Source organism: Entelurus aequoreus, linkage group LG09 (genome assembly GCF_033978785.1).
Source record: "Entelurus aequoreus isolate RoL-2023_Sb linkage group LG09, RoL_Eaeq_v1.1, whole genome shotgun sequence".
NCBI lineage: Eukaryota > Metazoa > Chordata > Actinopteri > Syngnathiformes > Syngnathidae > Entelurus > Entelurus aequoreus.
In genome coordinates, this window is record NC_084739.1 from 19,473,822 (window position 1) to 19,493,204 (window position 19,383).

General features: G+C 40.5%; 1 protein-coding gene and 1 long non-coding RNA gene across 2 annotated transcripts in view; both read left to right on the forward strand.

Annotated features, from left to right (window-relative positions):
• LOC133657233 (uncharacterized) overlaps positions 1–19,383 on the forward strand; it is a 972,718-nt gene that overhangs the window by 847,616 nt on the left and 105,719 nt on the right. The gene's annotated exons all lie outside the window — the stretch shown is intronic.
• Positions 1–19,383, forward strand: part of prim2 (DNA primase subunit 2) — a 58,103-nt gene that overhangs the window by 13,199 nt on the left and 25,521 nt on the right. Inside the window, exons 4-8 of the mRNA XM_062057654.1 lie at positions 830–924; positions 1,003–1,123; positions 2,458–2,553; positions 7,505–7,642; positions 12,984–13,051. Of these exons, the coding sequence (XP_061913638.1) occupies positions 830–924; positions 1,003–1,123; positions 2,458–2,553; positions 7,505–7,642; positions 12,984–13,051 (518 nt within the window). The remainder of the gene's footprint in view (positions 1–829; positions 925–1,002; positions 1,124–2,457; positions 2,554–7,504; positions 7,643–12,983; positions 13,052–19,383) is intronic.

Genomic DNA, 19,383 nt, shown 5'->3' on the forward strand with positions numbered 1-19,383 from the left:
ATGGACTCGGACTTGGAGGTGCTGATTCTCATCCCAGTCGCTTCACACTCAGCTGCGAACCGATCCAGCGAGAGCTGAAGATCCTGGCCAGATGAAGCCATCAGGACCACATCATCTGCAAAAAGCAGAGACCTCATCCTGCAGCCACCAAACCAAATCCCCTCAACGCCTTGACTGCGCCTAGAAATTCTGTCCATAAAAGTTATGAACAGAATCGGTGACAAAGGGGCAGCCTTGGCGGAGTCCAACCCTCACTGGAAACGTGTCCGACTTACTGCCGGCAATGCGGATCAAACTCTGGCACCGATCATACAGGGAGCGGACCGCCACAATCAGACAGTCCGATACCCCATACTCTCTGAGCACTCCCCACAGGACTTCCCGAGGGACACGGTCGAATGCCTTCTCCAAGTCCACAAAACACATGTAGACTGGTTGGGAAAACTCCCATGCACCCTCAAGGGCTCTGCCGAGAGTATAGAGCTGGTCCACAGTTCCACGACCAGGATGAAAACCACACTGTTCCTCCTGAATCCGAGGTTCGACTATCCGGCGTAGCCTCCTCTCCAGCACATATGTATGTATTTATATATATATGTATGTATATGTATGTATATATGTATATATGTGTGTGTGTGTGTGTGTGTATGTATGTATATATATATATATATATATATATATATATACAAACATACATATGTATGTATGTATGTATGTATATATGTATATATGTATGTATATATAGTCATTTATACATATATACATACAGTATATATATAGTATCATCTTATTTCTGCCATTAGACCACCATCGTCATTTTATTTTACAGGATGACAGAAAATCTCAGAGTGGGCCGAGTGAATATGAGAAACGCAGAAAGGACCACATCTCCCACTTCATTCTGAGACTTGCCTACTGCCAGACGTAAGTGATGCATTTTGTATGTGTGCTCTGTGACTAAATGATAACCAACACGTTTTTATGTGGGATCATCCCGCACAGAGAGGATCTCAGAAGATGGTTCATCCAGCAGGAAGTGGACCTCTTCCGCTACCGCTTTAACGACCTGCATCCCAAATTAAAGCTGGAGTTCCTGCACAAAAATAATCTTCAGTATGATGCGGTAAGATATACAGTATTTATTTGCTTTTGTAATAATGGCTAAATAAGCATAGTTGTTTTATATTATGTTTCATTGTTACTTACAAAAACAGACCAAAAAATCCCCATCATTCACAACAGAGCTTTTAGATGTCACCAGATGGCACTGTTTGACCATAATGACAACCATTGGTCTTTTCTAATGGGTCCCATAAAATGCAGTGCGTTTATGCTCATAATGATAACAATACTGTTTTGTTTTTTGAATAATATGGAAGTTAATTTAAACTTTATTCAACACATAATAAAAACAATCATGGTCAATAGACCATTCATTCCCTAAAGCAGGGGTTACCCCACTCATATAGCGTGTATAAAATTGTGGTTTAAAATAAACTGCTCTTAGAGGTACGTTTTTATTGTGCAATAACAAGGAGGGACTAGGCAAGCAGTAGAAAATGGATGGATGGATGGATGGATGTAAGCTAAGTTTTATAGTGCAGGTCAGATCTTCAACCTAAAATATACATAAATTAACTCTTATGTCACTTAGAGTGTACACAGAACACACAAAGGACATTTAAAATACCGGTACTCAAATCAATATATTACACACAAGAATTAAATGAAACCATACTAACAAGAGAACAACTCCATGCGTGGGCTACTTTTCTGAGACAATTATTTTCATCTAACTTTGTCTCTCACACATTACATTTGTCAAGCACTTCAAAGCCAACCACACCACCCTCACAATAAAAGATTCTGCCAGACTGCATTGAAATAAATGATATAATGAATATATATAGGACATACAGATATAATGAATGGATGAATATACTTACTTTTATCCATGTGGTTAATTTGCAGTCATATCTACCTTCTTTAATCCCTGATGTTGTCTTTTGGGTGCTTCTACATTCTTAAAATATTGTCCCAGGCTAGTCAAGTGGGATAACCTTCTCTTTGGAATCAATGGCCACTCTAGTTTTCATGAACATTAATAATCTTTATCTTTACTGTGATCAATCACGATAGTCAAGAAATAAAGAACGTGTGTATGGCTAATATCGTTGACCGTTTAAGCCTCTCTAAGCTTTTTATGATTTTCATTTCATGTGACACTGCTGCATGCAGGGAGATGTAACGAATTTCGTAAAAATAACCAAAAAGTGTATGTACAATTATGTAAGCTTAATGTGTGTTGTGTCAATGTTCATAGGTAAAATATGAAAAATATAAATGTAAAAAAACCCCAAGTATATTCAGGGAAACATTTTGCAGACCCCAAAGGGGTGGCCATCCCCCTGTTGAAGACCACTGCCCGAAAGCCTTTTTTTTATTTCAACGTTTCAGATTACTGTCGAGGAGAAGCGGATGCTGCAGGATAAGCTTGTCAACTCCAGCTACGGCGTCAGCGGAATCACTGTGGAGGATCAAGACTTCTACAAAGTGAGTTTCCCCTCATCTCTCTCACCCACTCTGCCCGCTTCTTGAGTGGTGCAGCATTCCTGACAGTAGAACATGAATTATTTTCACAATTCAGGGTAACTTTTCAAACCCTTGACACTCCTGCAGGGCAATAACAATCTCTGAACTTAGGTCTTTATACTGTTCAACTTTTTTAATTATTGCTTTTTTTGCTTAAAAGGATATACAGTAGTGTCACATGTAACCAGTCAGCACATGAAGATGTGTGTTATTATTGGCAGTTGTAGCTGGAGGAGCAATCGCCATCATTGAAGCTCGACCCGCCACCGCTTGTTAAATATGACCATCCATCCCTAAATTAACATTTCTTGTGTTGCCTTTGATAATATAATATATGATTATTACCTGACTCAGTAAATCCTTTAGAGGGGACATATGGTGATTTTAATCTACATTCAAAACATGTATTTGTGGTTCAGATAATACGTTTTGGATATGCTTTGGTGTAAATATTGCTGCATAGTCACTTTCCTAACCCGTTTTTTGAGTCTGTTTGCAAGATGTTCGACTGGAGGTGTTCCTAGATTGCAGTGGTATTTTTGACAACAGTTTTTAATTTAGTTTTAGTCATAGTCTTTTGACGTAAATGTATTTTAGTTGTAGTCATATTTCAGTCATCTAAATTGATTTTTTTTTAAGTCTAGTTTTAGTCGACTAAATTTCTCCACATTTTAGGTGACTAAAATTACAGTAAATGATGCCTACTAAAATATAAAGTACGGTATATAGGATAAAGCATCTTTGAAGTTGTTGTTGATACCACTTTAAAGGCCTACTGAAATGACATTTTCTTATTTAAACGGGGATAGCAGGTCCATTCTGTGTGTCATACTTGATCATTTCGCGATATTGCCATATTTTTGCTGAAAGGATTTAGTAGAGAACATTGACGATAAAGTTCGCAACTTTTGGTCGCTGATAAAAAAAGCCTTGCCTGTACCGGAAGTAGGGTGACGTCACAGGTTGTGGAGCTCCTCACATCTGCACATTGTTTACAATCATGGCCACCAGCAGCGAGAGCGATTCGGACCGAGAAAGCGACGATTTCCCCATTAATTTGAGCGAGGATGAAAGATTTGTGGATGAGGAAAGTGAAAGTGAAGGACTAGAGGGCAGTGGAAGCGATTCAGATAGTGAAGATGCTGTGAGAGGCGGTTGGGACCTGATATTCAGCTGGGAATGACTAAAACAGTAAATAAACACAAGACATATATATACTCTATTAGCCACAACACAACCAGGCTTATATTTAATACGCCACAAATTAATCTCGCATAACAAACACCTCCCCCCTCCCGTCCATATAACCCGCCAATACAAATCAAACACCTGCACAACACACTCAATCCCACAGCCCAAAGTACTGTTCACCTCCGCAAAGTTCATACAGCACATACATTTCCCCAAAGTCCCCAAAGTTACGTATGTGACATGCACATAGCGGCACGCACGTATGGGCAAGCGATCAAATGTTTGGAAGCCGCAGCTGCGTACTCACGGTACCGCGTATCCAACTCAAAGTCCTCCTGGTAAGAGTCTCTGTTGTCCCAGTTCTCCACAGGCCAATGGTAAAGCTTGACTGTCATCTTCGGGAATGTAAACAATGAAACACCGGCTACGTGTTTGTGTTGCTGCAGCCGGCCGCTAATACACCGCTTCCCACCTACAGCTTTCTTCTTTGCTGTCTCCATTGCTCATTAAACAAATTGCAAAAGATTCACCGACACAGATGTCCAGAATACTGTGGAATTTTGCGATGAAAACAGACGACTTAATAGCTGGCCACAATGGTGTCCCAATATGTCCGCTACAATCCGTGACGTCACGCGCAAACGTCATCATACCGAGACGTTTTCAGCAGAATATTTCGCGGGAAATTTAAAATTGCACTTTACTAATCTAACTATTGGCATGCGTTGCAATGTTAAGATTTCATCATTGATATATAAACTATCAGACTGCGTGGTCAGTAGTAGTGGGTTTCAGTAGGCCTTTAAACATTAAATTTATTACAATTACTGTACAATGTAAAATATCCACATTGCAAAACTTAGCATATACAGATGAATTTCAATAAATCTGAATATGGGGCATCACATTATTTCTGAATCAATTCAGACTATTAGACTAATTAAAGCCTCAAAAAAATTTTCAGTTAATTTCCGTAAGTGCATCTAATAGAGTGTAGTATGGAACGGAGTAGACTGTACACCATTTTATTATGTAGTTGAGCCGGGTAGAGCTCGGTGCATGTTGGGGTACAACGTATTAGCTTGCTCTGAGCGGAGTGTAAAATGAAACTTTGTGCAGTGCGTACATAAATTGTATTAAAATAATTGTGTTTTATTTAGTGATAAATAATGAAAATGGAACATAAACATGTATTTGACGCTCAAATGTTAACATTAAGAATGTAATGAGAACTGCTATACTACAGTGTTACATTATTTACTTACATAAAGTTGCATACATGAACTGTTGGCAATTTGGAGTGCATAACTTAGAGAAATCCTATTTTAACTATCATGTTCAATTCCATTGTAATTATTTTCTGTTCCATCATTAAAATTTAATGTGTACATTTTATCATGTTGGTCTACTATTTATTTAGACAACCTCCAAAGACATGCACCTGGGGATAGATTGATTGGCGACACTAAATTGGCCCTAGTGTGTGAATGTGAGTGTGAATGTTGTCTGTCTATCTGTGTTGGCCCTGCGATGAGGTGGCGACTTGTCCAGGGTGTACCCCGCCTTCCGCCCGAATGCAGCTGAGATAGGCTCCAGCACCCCCCGCGACCCCGAAAAGGACAAGCGGTAGAAAATGGATGGATGGATGGATGACCAAACAAAAATATTACTGATCTACAGTATAGTTTGTTTAAAAAGATAAAAAATAGAACACTCAATGCCAGTGTACAGTGCATGAAAATATGTTTGCAAGTTTATGGTCATATGAAAAAAATCTAGTTTTATTCTGTATTGCGTATAACTCCACTGAGTGTGCACAATAATTGGCTTCTTGGCCAATGTCCTGTGTAAACAGCAGTACTATAAAACTACCGTATATACATGTCTCACAAAGCTGTCTTTTTTTGTGAGTTAGCTTGAAAAATGACAAAACTGATTTTTTTGCTTGTCAAGTTGTGCAATCAATAGCTGAGCAGTGTGCCGAGGGTGTCATTAAAGTGCGCTGTACAGGTATACAGTATGTATTGGTGGGTAAGCTCGGCTCAGCTCGCGGCATCATGGTCTACTAAAAAAGTAGTTTGCTTTTTAAGTAAGTATATATTTTTTGACCTGTATGTATTATATAGTAAGCGGTCTTGCGCCTGCTCTATCGTCTTTAACAGTTACAGTAATTCAGTACAATATGAGTCATTTCGAAATATATTACTACATGCAAAATATTGGGTTTTATAACAGTTATTTTTATTTTAGTTATTTAAAAATAAAATCATTTGGTGAAGAAGTTTCAGTGTGTGTGCACAAGTACTTTTTTGAGCACATTCAACAATGCAGCGATAATAATAACCGTGATAATTTTGGTCACGATAACTGAGATATATATATTTCATATCTCTAACATCTTGAAGTCGTCACCGCTTTTTTTTCCAGACATGGCTGAAAATAAACTTCATAAACATTAAGTCGATGTACACAGTCACAGCATTAGGTAGATCTGCACACTCGATTCAGACTTTGCATAAAAAAGGCTGTTTTAGCAGCATTTATTTCACTGCATGTCCCACGTTGGTGTTACTATATTATATTATTGACGCAAAACCGCATACAAGCTCATGGAAAAATACATGAACATTCTGATTTGACACTTTGGCATTTTTTAAAACTAGTATCCAACATTGTAACAACATTTACAAGTCAGAAACGACGAAATTCATCATAGGTCCCAGGGTTTCCCTTATACTACCAAGATACCTGTGGTGGTGGGGGCGTAGTTATGGACATGGTCACCATGACATCAATGAATAATTTGCATAATTTGCTATGATGATATGTTATATTTCTTTAAAAAGGCTAAAAAAATGTATACCTACATGAAAAAAAAATCTGTTATTATTAATTAGTGTTAACATATATAGATATATATTTTTATCGTTTTGCCATAATTTCAAATGTTGCTGCCTATTGAACGATGTACTTTGTGGAGATTTTTTCAAGTGTCGAGAGACTTTTGATTAGTTTTTTATTAAAAACAACTAGCTGTCCCTGACGAAAGAGGCGTGCAACAGCGAGCATGACGTCACACTTGCTTTGTGCTGTTGGTCCAGTTGAACTTTCTCTTCTTAAAAGCTGCCACTGTCCTCTTTAAAAATTGCACATTTTATAGATGGCTCTCTGCGGGTTTATCTGGCATATATAAAAATCACGTCCACATCGCAGACATACTGACAACGCTCCAGACAGTTACAATGGCGTGCATTTTGTTTACATCGGGTTTGGCTGCGCGGTTTTCGGGGATCAAAGTCTTTTTCCGGTGGTCAAGTTTTCGGTACATCACTTGTCATTGGTGCTTAAGTAATAGGCTATATATATCAATTCATACTGTAACAACCAGCTGGTCTAAATGTTTTATGTTTGTGTGGTTTGGATTTGATGTCAGTTTTTTAAATAAAATGTAAAAATAACGTCAGACTTTGTGTGATTTCTTCTGGGGGCTACAATATATTGTATTACTTTAATTTTTTTTCAAGTAAAAAAAAAAATATTTTCAAGGTGTGGCGGTTATAAAAATGCTGTGGCGGCATGCCACGTTCAATTACATTAAGGTGAAACCCTGGGTCCCCTTCAAGCTGTGAATGGCACCATGAAAGTATGATGAATAAGTTGTCTTTAATTAAGTCCATCGGCATTTTAAAACTCTGGTCCTTAATTTTTCTCTCTTTTTGAGGTGCCTTTCCAAGATGCTCTGGATCTGGTCCGAACCAGGAAAGTGTACCTAAAAGCGGGCTACGTGTACGTCCCACACCAGGACATTGTCACCATTGTGCTAAATGATTTTCGCACAAGGCTGTCTAAAGCTCTTGCGGTAAGTGTGTGAAATTTTGCTATGTTTGACTTGACAATTAAGGTTCTGTGAGATTGTAGAAGGATAGGTGCCAAAATGTATATGATAAACAAGAGGTGCATGCTAATAAATTGAATGGGTGCCAAAATGTATATGATAAACAAGAGGTGCATGCTAATAAATTGACACAGGACACAATGGTAGGTGATTTAACCAAACCTGCACAGGCTCCTCCCCTGTAGAATGTTTACAATTGAGGTGGTTGTATGTGTTAGTCTCTGTACTGCAGTACCGCGTCACTGTCCTGAGGGTTTGTGAAAAAACACAGGGTTCAAATGAGGGAAACAAGAATGCACACATGATATCTGCAGGCTAGGCCAAGCATAGCAAGTGTTTAGCCCCCCCAGATACAATATTCCATCTGTGCTTTTTGTTGTTGTTGTAGACACACTGAATATCCTCAGGCACATGCAGCATCATGCAACATGATGTTTTTGGGGGCGCTGGAGGCCTTTTCTCTAACACATGTAAGGAGACAACCAAGGTCCATTTTTGTTGTGGTTATGGGCAACTGGCATGCAAACACAGGCAACACCTATTTATATTACTGAATAGGTATACTACTCTTGGGGTGCTGTTCACCAATCAGGTCCATGGGCCTCATGTATTTCTTGGGTTCAAAATGATTGAATATGCCTGCTGGTCAAGCCATCGTCTGTTCTCAATGGGTACTAGGCGCCATTTAGTCTTTTTCAAAGAAAAATGCCCTATGCTTGCGTTGTTTTTGGCTGTACGAACCGCTTAAATCGCAAAAAGGACGAACATTTTTTCAGAGTTCCTCGAGAGGTAATCAAGAATGGCGAAAGAGTGCAAGATTTTATGGAAAAAGACGACACGAACGTAGGGTTGGGTATCGTTTGAATTCGAACGATTCCGATTCCGATTCCGATTTTTTTGTTTCGGTTCCGATTCCTGACGATTCTCGATTCCGATTCTTTTAAGAGGCAGGGTCAAAAAAAAGTTTAGGATATTTTAAATGAGCTAGCTAACCTACAGTCTTTCTGAATGAAATAGTCTGACATTCTCCATCAATTTTAATTCTATTAACTTTTTATGAACTTTACTATAAATTCCTCACAGGGCTGTTTTCAACTAGAATATAAATATCAAATCTATGAACTTGAATATATATATTATAAATTATGAATACATTTTCCCAGGGGTACACTTTCCTCAAGAGAGCTTTATTTTTGAAAACCTCATGAAAACACATTTACACATAAGTGTATGATGCTGCAGGAAACCTCATGAAAACACATTTACACATAAGTGTATGATGCTGCAGGAAACCTCATGAAAACACCTTTACACATAAGTGTATGATGCTGCAGGAAACCTCATGAAAACACATTTACACACACAAGTGTATGATGCTGCAGGTACTTAAAAATGTTACCGTGCTCCCACTGATGGGCTAACCTGGTGCAGAAAAGCAAATAAACAATCAGAAACAACTTGCAAAACCCAGTCCAGATTAGCAGCAAGTACAGTATAAAATCAGAGACAGTTCTTGTTTAGGAAAATGACCATATCCGCCTTCTCAGGCAGGATGCGTGAGCGTTCTGGACAGATAGTGTCTCCTGCTGTGGAAAATACACGTTCGCTGGGTGTGGAAGAAGCTTGAACGCATAAATAGGAGAAAGCGAGATATGACAGCAAAGGATAAGTCTTTTGTTGGTTCCACCACCATGCAGCAGGGTCGTCAGACATAAGTATCGGTGGAACGTCCTGGTACATCTGCAGCTCTCTCTCCACTCGTTTCTTGATGGACATGGAGCTCTGTTATTTCGCGGTTATTTCATTTTTTTTTGTAAAGTAAAGCCACACTTTCGACCGCCGACGCCCGCTATCCATGCTTGAGCTTGTCTGACTCGCTCGGCTATGCTAACACTTCCGGCGGTGGGCGCTTCTTCGTTGAGGTTCAGCGGCTTCTTCTTCCGGTTCGGCGGACATATTTTTTTCCGGTCGGCGGACTGTGTATCGAAAATAGGAATCGAAATTTAAACTTTTGAACGATTCCGGGAGAATCGGAAAGTTAGTCCCGGTTCCAATCGATACTCGATACTCGATACCTAACCCTACACGTACGTCAGTATAAGGGAGGAGAGTCGAAGAGTGCACAAGTTTGCAGTAACCACTCCGTTAAAGGTTTGTTTGATATACTTTTAATGTTTAGTGTTTCCCATTTAAGTATTCTCTTGATATTATTTGAATTTCTTAAGACACATTTATGCTACAAGTGTTCAGTTTAGCACCAATTCGGCAAGTCTAAATAAAAAAAATCAAATGTGAGCAAAACCTAAAAGAGTTAAGCTTTTACCAAAAGCAACGATCACATATGAAGCTTTCAGCACAAACATAATGTTTACATCTATAGTTATATTTTGATAAAGACAGTGAAAAACGCATACTTGTAAACGGCGCGTGCAACAGCAAGGGCAGGCAACTAACATGACTGTAGACACAAAGTTAAATCATGAAATGCAACCTTACCCGAGCAAAAAGGATGCATATTTATCCGGGGGAGTCTTTATACCAATGTCTTTGACCCAGCCACACACAAAGAAGTTGTAGAAGTTTTCATCGTTTTTTTGTGTACAATGATATCTGGAGCACGTGATAGTTCGATATGTTTGGGAACTCCACCGACGAATAATCCTTTATCACTCAACAAATACAAATATAAATATATATATATAAATATAAATATATATATATATATATATATATATATATATATATATATATATATATATATATATATATATATATATATATATATATATATATATATATATATATATATATATATATATATAATTTTTTTTTTTAAATTAAGTATAGGGATCTATTCCATTGCATAGTTAGTTAGATTTTCTTCCGGGAAGAAATCACTTGTCGGAATACAAGCAATTAAAAGACATGGATGAATTTCCTACTGAAAAATTGTATAAAAATTGTCCCCAAGTAATGCGAACAAACCTATTCAGATGTACTAAAGTGTGCGTACGCATTAATCCAAGCACATTTCTTTTGTACATCCCAACTTGGAATTTAATGCTCATGTTGGAGTGGCTGGGTCACTCTTTGTCCACGCCCCCATTTAAATACGCAAATCATACTTAAATTAGCCATGTGCCTGAGATTTCCCACCCGCAGTCAGAAGACACAAAGATTATTAGCAAGACGGCAAATAGGAAGAGGTTCACTGACAAGGACTTAGAGGGGCTTCTTAAAGAAGTGTAAAAATGTACCATACTCTATTCCACTATTTATACATGTTAGTGCATGCTTTAAGGAAAAGGTGTGTTTTAGTATTTCACACTTAACGCACAGGTTTTTAAGATGAGCATATTTGCACTCAGAGACAATCAAGGGATTGTTTGAAAGATCTTAAGATGTAATTTAATCAGAAATAACCCACAAGTCAACAACTTTAAAAGGGACCTATTTTGCTTAATCACAATACCCAGCAATATGTTTGGAGGAGAAAAGGTGGGTCCTTTAATTCCAGGAACACCATTCCCACCGTCAAGCAAGGTGGTGGTAGTATTATTCTCTGGGCCTGTTTTGCTGCCAATGGAACTGGTGCTTTAAATGGGACAATGAGAAAAGGAGGATTACCTCCAAATTCTTCAGGACAACCTAAAATCATCAGACCGGAGGTTGGGTCTTGGGCGCAGTTGGGTGTTCCAACAGGACAATGACCCCAAACACACGTCAAAAGTGGTAAAGAATGGCTAAATCAGGCTAGATTTAAGGTTTTAGAATGGCCTTCCCAAAGTCCTGACTTAAACGTCTGGACAATGCTGAAGAAACAAGTCCATGTCAGAAAACCCAACTAATTTAGCTGAATTGCACCAATTTTGTCAAGAGGAGTGGTCACAAATTCAACCAGAAGCTTATTGAGGCACAGCACATTTCCATGTTCAGTTTATACATTTCAACTTTGCCGTGAAAAAGGGCATACGCCAGGTTTTAGTGTGTACGCACGCTTAGTACATGACGCCCCAGGTCACTGGCATGTGTGAGTGACAGAAAGAAAATAAAAATTGTTTCGGCACAAACTGCTGCTTTGCATGTAAAAAAAACCTTTATCCTCTGTATATACAACAACTCCTTTTTTGTCTTATATTCAGGTTAATAAAGTAATGTTGTGTATTTCATGAAATTGTAACACAGACAGTCCACATTTATCATAATAACCTGATGGTCATTTTTACAACACATTTCGGACAACGTTACGTTACAACCCATAAAAACAGGCCAACTTGACCGCCAACACAATTTTTACACACAATGTACAAAAAAGGTAGAAAACAGTTTTCTACAAAGCAATGAAGGTGGAAAGAGTACAAGCACTGCATCTGGAGTCGAACATTCATCGCCAATTACTGCTGTTATTTGGTAAAGTGGGCAGCCCATCCTTGTCATGGGACTTGTGGCCCTCTTTTTCAAATAGGAAAAGCAAATGAGAAACCAACATGCCTGCACCATCAAGTGTAATGTCCTCTATTGGGAACTAGGGCTGCAACTAACGATTCATTTGATAATCGATTAATCTGTCGATTATTACTTCGATTAATAATCGGATAAAAGAGACAAACTACATTTCTATCCTTTCCAGTATTTTATTGGAAAAAAAACAGCGTACTGGCACCATACTTATTTTGATTATTGTTTCTCAGCTGTTTGTACATGTTGCAGTTTATAAATAAAGGTTTATTAAAAAAAAAAATGCGCATAGCATAGATCCAACGAATCGATGACTAGATTAATTGCCAACTATTTTTATAATTGATTTAATCGATTAGTTGTTGCAGCCCTATTGGGAACACAGACAGAGTGGCTGGTGCAGAAAATGTACCACTCTTAAAGCTTGAAGCCTCCTGCTCTGTATGAAGCATTTTGTGGCAATATGTGCAATACTTGACCCTCTATTTGCTTTTGATTTGAGTTTGACACATTCATTAAATAGTATCTGTGTTTCCCACAAGGATCTATAGACCGAGGGAGGATTCATAGGGTTAGGTAATCAATTAATTACTACCAGGTCACAGTGAAATCCAGAAAGTGTTTCCCATTTCAACAAACTGTAGGATTTTCATATCCGCATGTTTTGCGTGCCAGTTCTTGTAAAAATAAAATAAAATAAAGCCAAGCTGCAAATCCATGTTGTTGTGTTGTAATTAATGCTCTCCGCGGTACTTAATCTTTACACTCAACCCGCCGTGTTGGGTTGTTCTCATCCTTCGACCCACCCTGTTTACCATTACTCAAGCGATGCCAATCTCTCCTGCAGCTGACGGCTCGCTCGCTACCGGCGGTGCATTCTGATGAACGGCTGCAGCCGCTCCTTAACCACCTCAGGTAAGCAGCAGGTTTTTAGCTGACCATTTCCCTCCTCCCAAAAAGGGATCTGCTTTGGAATTGATTCTTGACACTTAGTGGCATTCTTGGCCGTGCAAGTGCTGATGTATTATACACCCTATTCACAAAAAGAGTCAAGTTAATTAACTTTTGTAGAAGCACACACAAATAGGAATGGGTAGTGAATTTTGGACTTTTATAGGCCCTGACCGAAATCCGTAGGTATTACTAGGTACTGAGTCACGTAAAATCAAACATTAACATTAGGATACCTTTGTTGCACATGAAATCACGTTGCAGATTTGGCACCATCTTTAGTACTTAACAGGGAAACAAGCACTATGATTGGACTCAGCTTGACTCTGCTTAAGTAATTTTCTATGCCAACTAAAATAGCATGTCTCATAGAAAGCACTCAGGTTTCGCTTTTAAAAATGTGCTAAGTCGATGCTAATTTATATTGGATAAGCCAAAGACATGCCACCGAATAGCATTAGCAATTTTACATGGCGATTTCAACCCCTCCAAATTTGGAAATGAAAGCTACAACTTAGTTTTCCCACTGCATAGTCAACATTTTTTTCAAATACGATTTCTAACGTGAATGCAAGCTGACCTGTATGCGGTAGCGATGTAACGGTATCAATATCTCATGGTACAATGTTACCACGGTATTCAGGCCACAGTAAGATATTATTGTGGTATATGTCCAAAAAAAAGACTTGAAAATGCCATAGTGTGTCAAATGAAGTGGCAGAGATGTTTAGGCTAAACAAACTTACTGTCATTGAACACAAACCTAACCCTAAAATGTTCTAAACATATTTATTACTACAAACATGTTTTTTTAAGTGCAAAGAATTGTACAGGAACATTCCGTTTCAAGAAAATATAAAAAAAAATCTTGCAGTTGTGTCTTTAAAATGACTGTAAACATCCAGTGTTAAACAATAATGTTCACTTTACTGTCTTTCAACTTTTACTTTCTGAAAAGCTGTGTCCTCCACAGTGGACATGTTTATTTTTAATGTAATAATGGCTTCCCTGGCTTGAAATATCTTTTCTGGGTGACGGTTTATGATGTCGCGACTTGTCCAGAATGCTGCCTTTTGCCCGGGTGCAACTCAATAGGGTCCAGTACCCCAGTGACATTGAGAGAGATTAGCAGTGCAAAATGGTTGGATGGATTGACAATTCATCAAGTAGTTTTTTTCAGTTTACTTATATTTCCTGCAGTGGTTTTCCTCCGTGCAGTGCGACATGACCAGCAGACTGTGTAGCCTTGGAAACGCTCGAGACTAATGTAGTGCTCTTTGCTTTGCAGAACTCAGACTTTCTTACCTACGCCAAAGAGTTAGTTTTTTTTAGCAGCATAACTCAAAAAGTTTTTTACTTTGATTTTGATGAAATGTCCGAAAACAACAATTATTTTCAGCTACTACAAACGCACTTCACTTCCTGCTTACGGCGTTCTTTGCCCCATCTTGCCGGTTTCGCGCTGTGCAGAGGATTCTGGGAGATGTAGTTTATTTCAGACCAGGCAAACGGTAAAGCGCCAGGGAAAACAAATTACACACCAAGTTTTTGTTTGATACCGTCACAGTATTATTGTGAAGACATTAAAACCGAAATACCGTGGTATCTACAATACCGTTACACCCCTAGTATGCGAAAATTACGTTGTGGTGTTGCACACACTCCAGTGTTTACATAAGTAAGAGAATCATGGCGCCGATGAAGGCTGCCTCGGTGCTCTCGTGCGCTCTGTTTTGTTTGTTTTTGTACATAAATTGTGTTTCCGGGTGCTCTAACACCCGGGAAGAGCTACTGAACATCAGATCCATCATCCCTATGGACTTGTTACCAGTCATCTTAGCGTCAGCTGCGGATTTGGTCCATTCTGCGATCAAAAGAGGTAAACCGCATCGAAGAGGAAAGAGAGCGGGCGCATTTGTCCGTCTTCGCGGAGAGGGATTACGCACGCCTCTACCAGGCATCTTCCTCTCCAACGTCCGCTCACTTGCCAACAAGATGGACGAGCTAGCGTTGCTGATGAGAAGGAACAAGGACTTCTCCTCATCTTGTGTGTTGTGCTTCACGGAGACTTGGCTGAGCGCAAGTGTCCCGGACAGCGCGCTTCAACTGGAGGGCTTTCATCTTCTCCGCGCGGACCGAGACGCGGCGCTCTCTGGCAAAAAAAGAGGCGGTGGACTCTGCTTCTTTATCAACAATAGCTGGTGTACAGACGTGACTGTGATTTCTAGACACTGTTCTTCTTCTCTGGAATATTTCTTCATCCACTGTAAGCCCTTTTACTCACCGCGTGAGATTGTTTCATTCATTCTAGTGGCTGTTTACATCCCGCCCGGCGCGGACGTGCGTGACGCTCAGCGCGCGCTCGCAGGACAGATCTTACATGTGGAACGGTCTTTTCCTGACTCTCTTGTTATCGTGCTTGGTGACTTTAACAAGGGAAATTTGAGCCAGGAATTACCAAAGTATAGACAGTTTATTAAATGCCCGACCAGAGAGGAGAACACGCTGGATCACTGCTACACTACAATAAGCAAGGCTTTTCATGCAGTCCCGCGCGCTGCTCTTGGACTATCAGATCACGTGATGGTGCACTTAATCCCTTCATACAGACAGAGACTGAAACTGGCTAAACCTGTTATGAGGAACATTAAGTGTTTCACCGCCGAGTCTGTGGACGAGTTGCGTGCTTGTTGGGAAACGTCAGACTGGGAGGCAATTGGAGCGGCCACAAACAATCTGGACGAGTATACGGACACTGTGACCTCATACATACAGTTCAATGAGGCGCGTTATAACAACGACAAGCCCTGGTTCACACCCAAGCTCCGACAGCTGCGCAAGAAGAAGGAGGCTGCGTGGAGAAGCGGGGACCGAAGTACATACAGAGAAGCGAAGTACCACTTCACCAGGGAAGTGGAGAAAGCTAAATCTGTGTACTCTAACCGTCTACAGGAACAGTTCCGCTCCAATGATTCTGCGGCAGTTTGGAGAGGTCTAAGGGCGCTTACGAACTATAAGCCCAAAACCCCCCAGGCTCTGAATGACCGGACTCTCGCTCAGGGCCTCAACACACATTACTGTCGTCATGAACGGCCTTCAGCTCATCAAAGCCATGCTCCCCCCACCATCACCCTCCCCACCAATCCCAGCACTTCATTAAAGGAGTTAAAGGACTCAAAGGACTCCAATGACATCACAGGACTCCAAAAACATCATAAGACTGTAAAGACCCTCTCCATCAAAGAAGAGGATGTACGCCGGCAGTTCTTGAAGCTGAATACGCGGAAGCCCCCTGGGCCGGATGGTGTCTTCCCCTCCACTCTCAGACACTGTGCGGACCAGCTGGCTCCTGTCTTCACTGACATTTTTAACACCTCTCTGGAGCTATGCCGCGTGCCGTCCTGCTTTAAGACCTCTACCATTGTCCCTGTCCCCAACAAAGCACGGATCACAGGACTAAATGACTACAGGCCGGTCGCGCTGACGTCTGTGGTCATGAAGTCCTTTGAGCGCTTGGTCCTGCCCCACCTGAAGGACATCACCGCCCCCCTCCTGGACCCACTGCAGTTCGCCTACAGAGCCAACAGGTCTGTGGATGATGCAGTGAACCTGGCCCTCCACTTCATCCTGGAGCATCTGGACTCCCCAGGAACCTACGCTAGGATCCTGTTTGTCGACTTCAGCTCTGCCTTCAACACAATCCTCCCTGGACTGCTACGAGACAAGCTCTACCAGCTCAGCGTGCCTGACTCCCTCTGCAGTTGGATTAATGACTTCCTGACAGACCGAAGACAGCACGTACGGCTGGGGAAGATTGTCTCGGACAGTCGAACCACAAACACTGGTACTCCTCAGGGCTGTGTACTCTCCCCCTGGCTCTTCTCCCTGTATACAAACTGCTGCACCTCCAGTCACCAATCCGTAAAACTGCTCAGGTTTGCGGATGACACCACCCTCATCGGGCTCATCTCGAATGGCGATGAGTCCGCCTACAGGAGAGAGGTGGACCGGCTGACGTCCTGGTGCGGCCTCAACAACCTGGAGCTGAACGCCCAGAAAACAGTGGAGATGATCATGGACTTCAGGAAAGTCACAGCCCCACCATCCCTCCTCACCCTGATTGACTCTCCCACCCCCATCCCCATTGTGGACTCCTTCCGTTTCTTGGGCACCATCATCACCCAGGACCTCAAGTGGGAGCTGACTATCAGCTCCCTCATCAAGAAGGCCCAGCAGAGGATGTACTTCCTGCGGCAGCTGAGGAAACTTAAGGTGCCGACCGAGATGCTGGTGCAGTTTTACTCAGCCATCATAGAGTCCATGACCTCCTCCATCACAGTGTGGATCCCCGGCGCTACAGTCCAGGATAAGAATAGACTGCAGCGCATCGTACGTGCTGCTGAGAAGGTGATTGGCTGCAAGCTCCCATCCCTCCAGGACTTGTTCTCCTCCAGGACCAGGAGGCGTGTGGGTCGGATCACAGCTGACTCTTCTCACCCTGGACACACACTATTCTCCCCTCTCCCCTCAGGCAGGAGACTACGCTCCATCCAGACCCACACCTCCCGCCACCTGAACAGTTTTTTCCCCTCGGCCATCAGGCAAATGAACAATAACTCCTAACAGCAGCTCCTTGAATTCCTTCTAAGTCTATCTGATAGCTCAGTTACAGCTCTTTTTATTACCAAATATGTGTTATATGTGTTTTACACCAAGAAAAATTCCTAGTTTGTGAACCCGTTCTCAAACAATGGCAATAAAACTATTCTGATTCTGATTCTGATTCTGAAGTAAACATGGCTTCAACTTAGAGCAGAGCGATACAGCAAAAAAACTATCATAATTATTTTTTTCATATAATTCAATCTCGATTAACATCACAATTTTCTTTCTTTTTTTTAATTAAAGTCGGATTGTCCCGTGCAGGCTTATACAGAGTACGGTTGCATCCCTGATGTTTGTTACTACAGTATGTTGTTACAGACATTTCCACCATGTTTGATCAAGGTTATATGCTAACAGCTGACAACTGTCATACATATGATTGTGTTTACTAGGGGTGCAACAGTACAGGTAACCCATGCTATGGTCCTTACCACGGTTTTAGGGCCTTGATTTTGCTTCTTTTACAGTATGCTTGTGGGGGACAACTTTTTTTCCTCTTAAAAGTTATTTTGTCATTTTGCTTGTCATCACAAACCTTATTCTGCAGTAAACAAATTATGAGTGGTCTATTCAATACTACAAGACTTTTATTTCAAGTTAACATTTACTAAACAAAACTTTGAAATAGTAAATTATTATTTGTATTCTTTGATTACTTGTATACACCAGTGCTTCTCACCAGTGCTTTGGCATACAACAAGCGGTGACCCAGATTGTGGAGTTTTTTTAAAGCTCAAATTCTGTATGTTATATTTAATGAAAATACAATAAAGTGCAGTTTGGATTTGAGGTACAGTACAAATATTCTGTACTTTTTTGTGTGTTCATGTGTAATACTAGATGTTAAACAAAAAATAGATTTAGTTCTTTTATAATTCTAACAATTAACATTACACATGAACACAGACAGAAGTACAGAATATTTGTATTGTGTTCATTCCCAGGTATCGGGACTTGCTACCGTATCAGTCCAAACGTGAAAGGTACCCATCCCTGCACAAAATAACAATTTTTCCATAAATCAGACTACATTATGGGCGACATGTTCTCAAAGCCCCTAGTCAAACTTCACCTTTGCTTAATCAATGAAAAAGCAATATTCAGTAGTTGTTCAAAGCCTTCTTCTAAAAAAAACCCAACTTCAACAACTCCATAGAACCGCTCAGAATATTGCGAGGGTGTCATTTTTGTGATAAAGGGAAGCACATTTATTGGATGAAGGAAGCCATGTCGGCTGATTGTCATGATGAGATTTAGTGAGCAGCTGGTTGGCTTTTTGGTGGGCAGGCCCCTAATCTCTGGTGGCGAAGCACAATGTGATGAGAGTCACTGCTGCTGGCGAATGCCAAAATCAACTGATATTGATTCACTGCTTATAAGGTCGTGGGTCTTTTTAAGATTTTAGATGAGGTTAATGTGGCAACCCCTGCAGTTACGAGCAGCACTCAGGATTCTAAAGGAAAATCCTTGTACTTTTCTCACCAAAATGATTGTCATTTAACTTTAATATAACATTGGACTTTAACAAGACTACAAAACAAACAACAGATGGGAAATGATTCTAACCTTAATAAACCAACTTTTGATTGAACCTTTTTTTATGGCCACCATTGTAAAAGTAATTTGCTGAA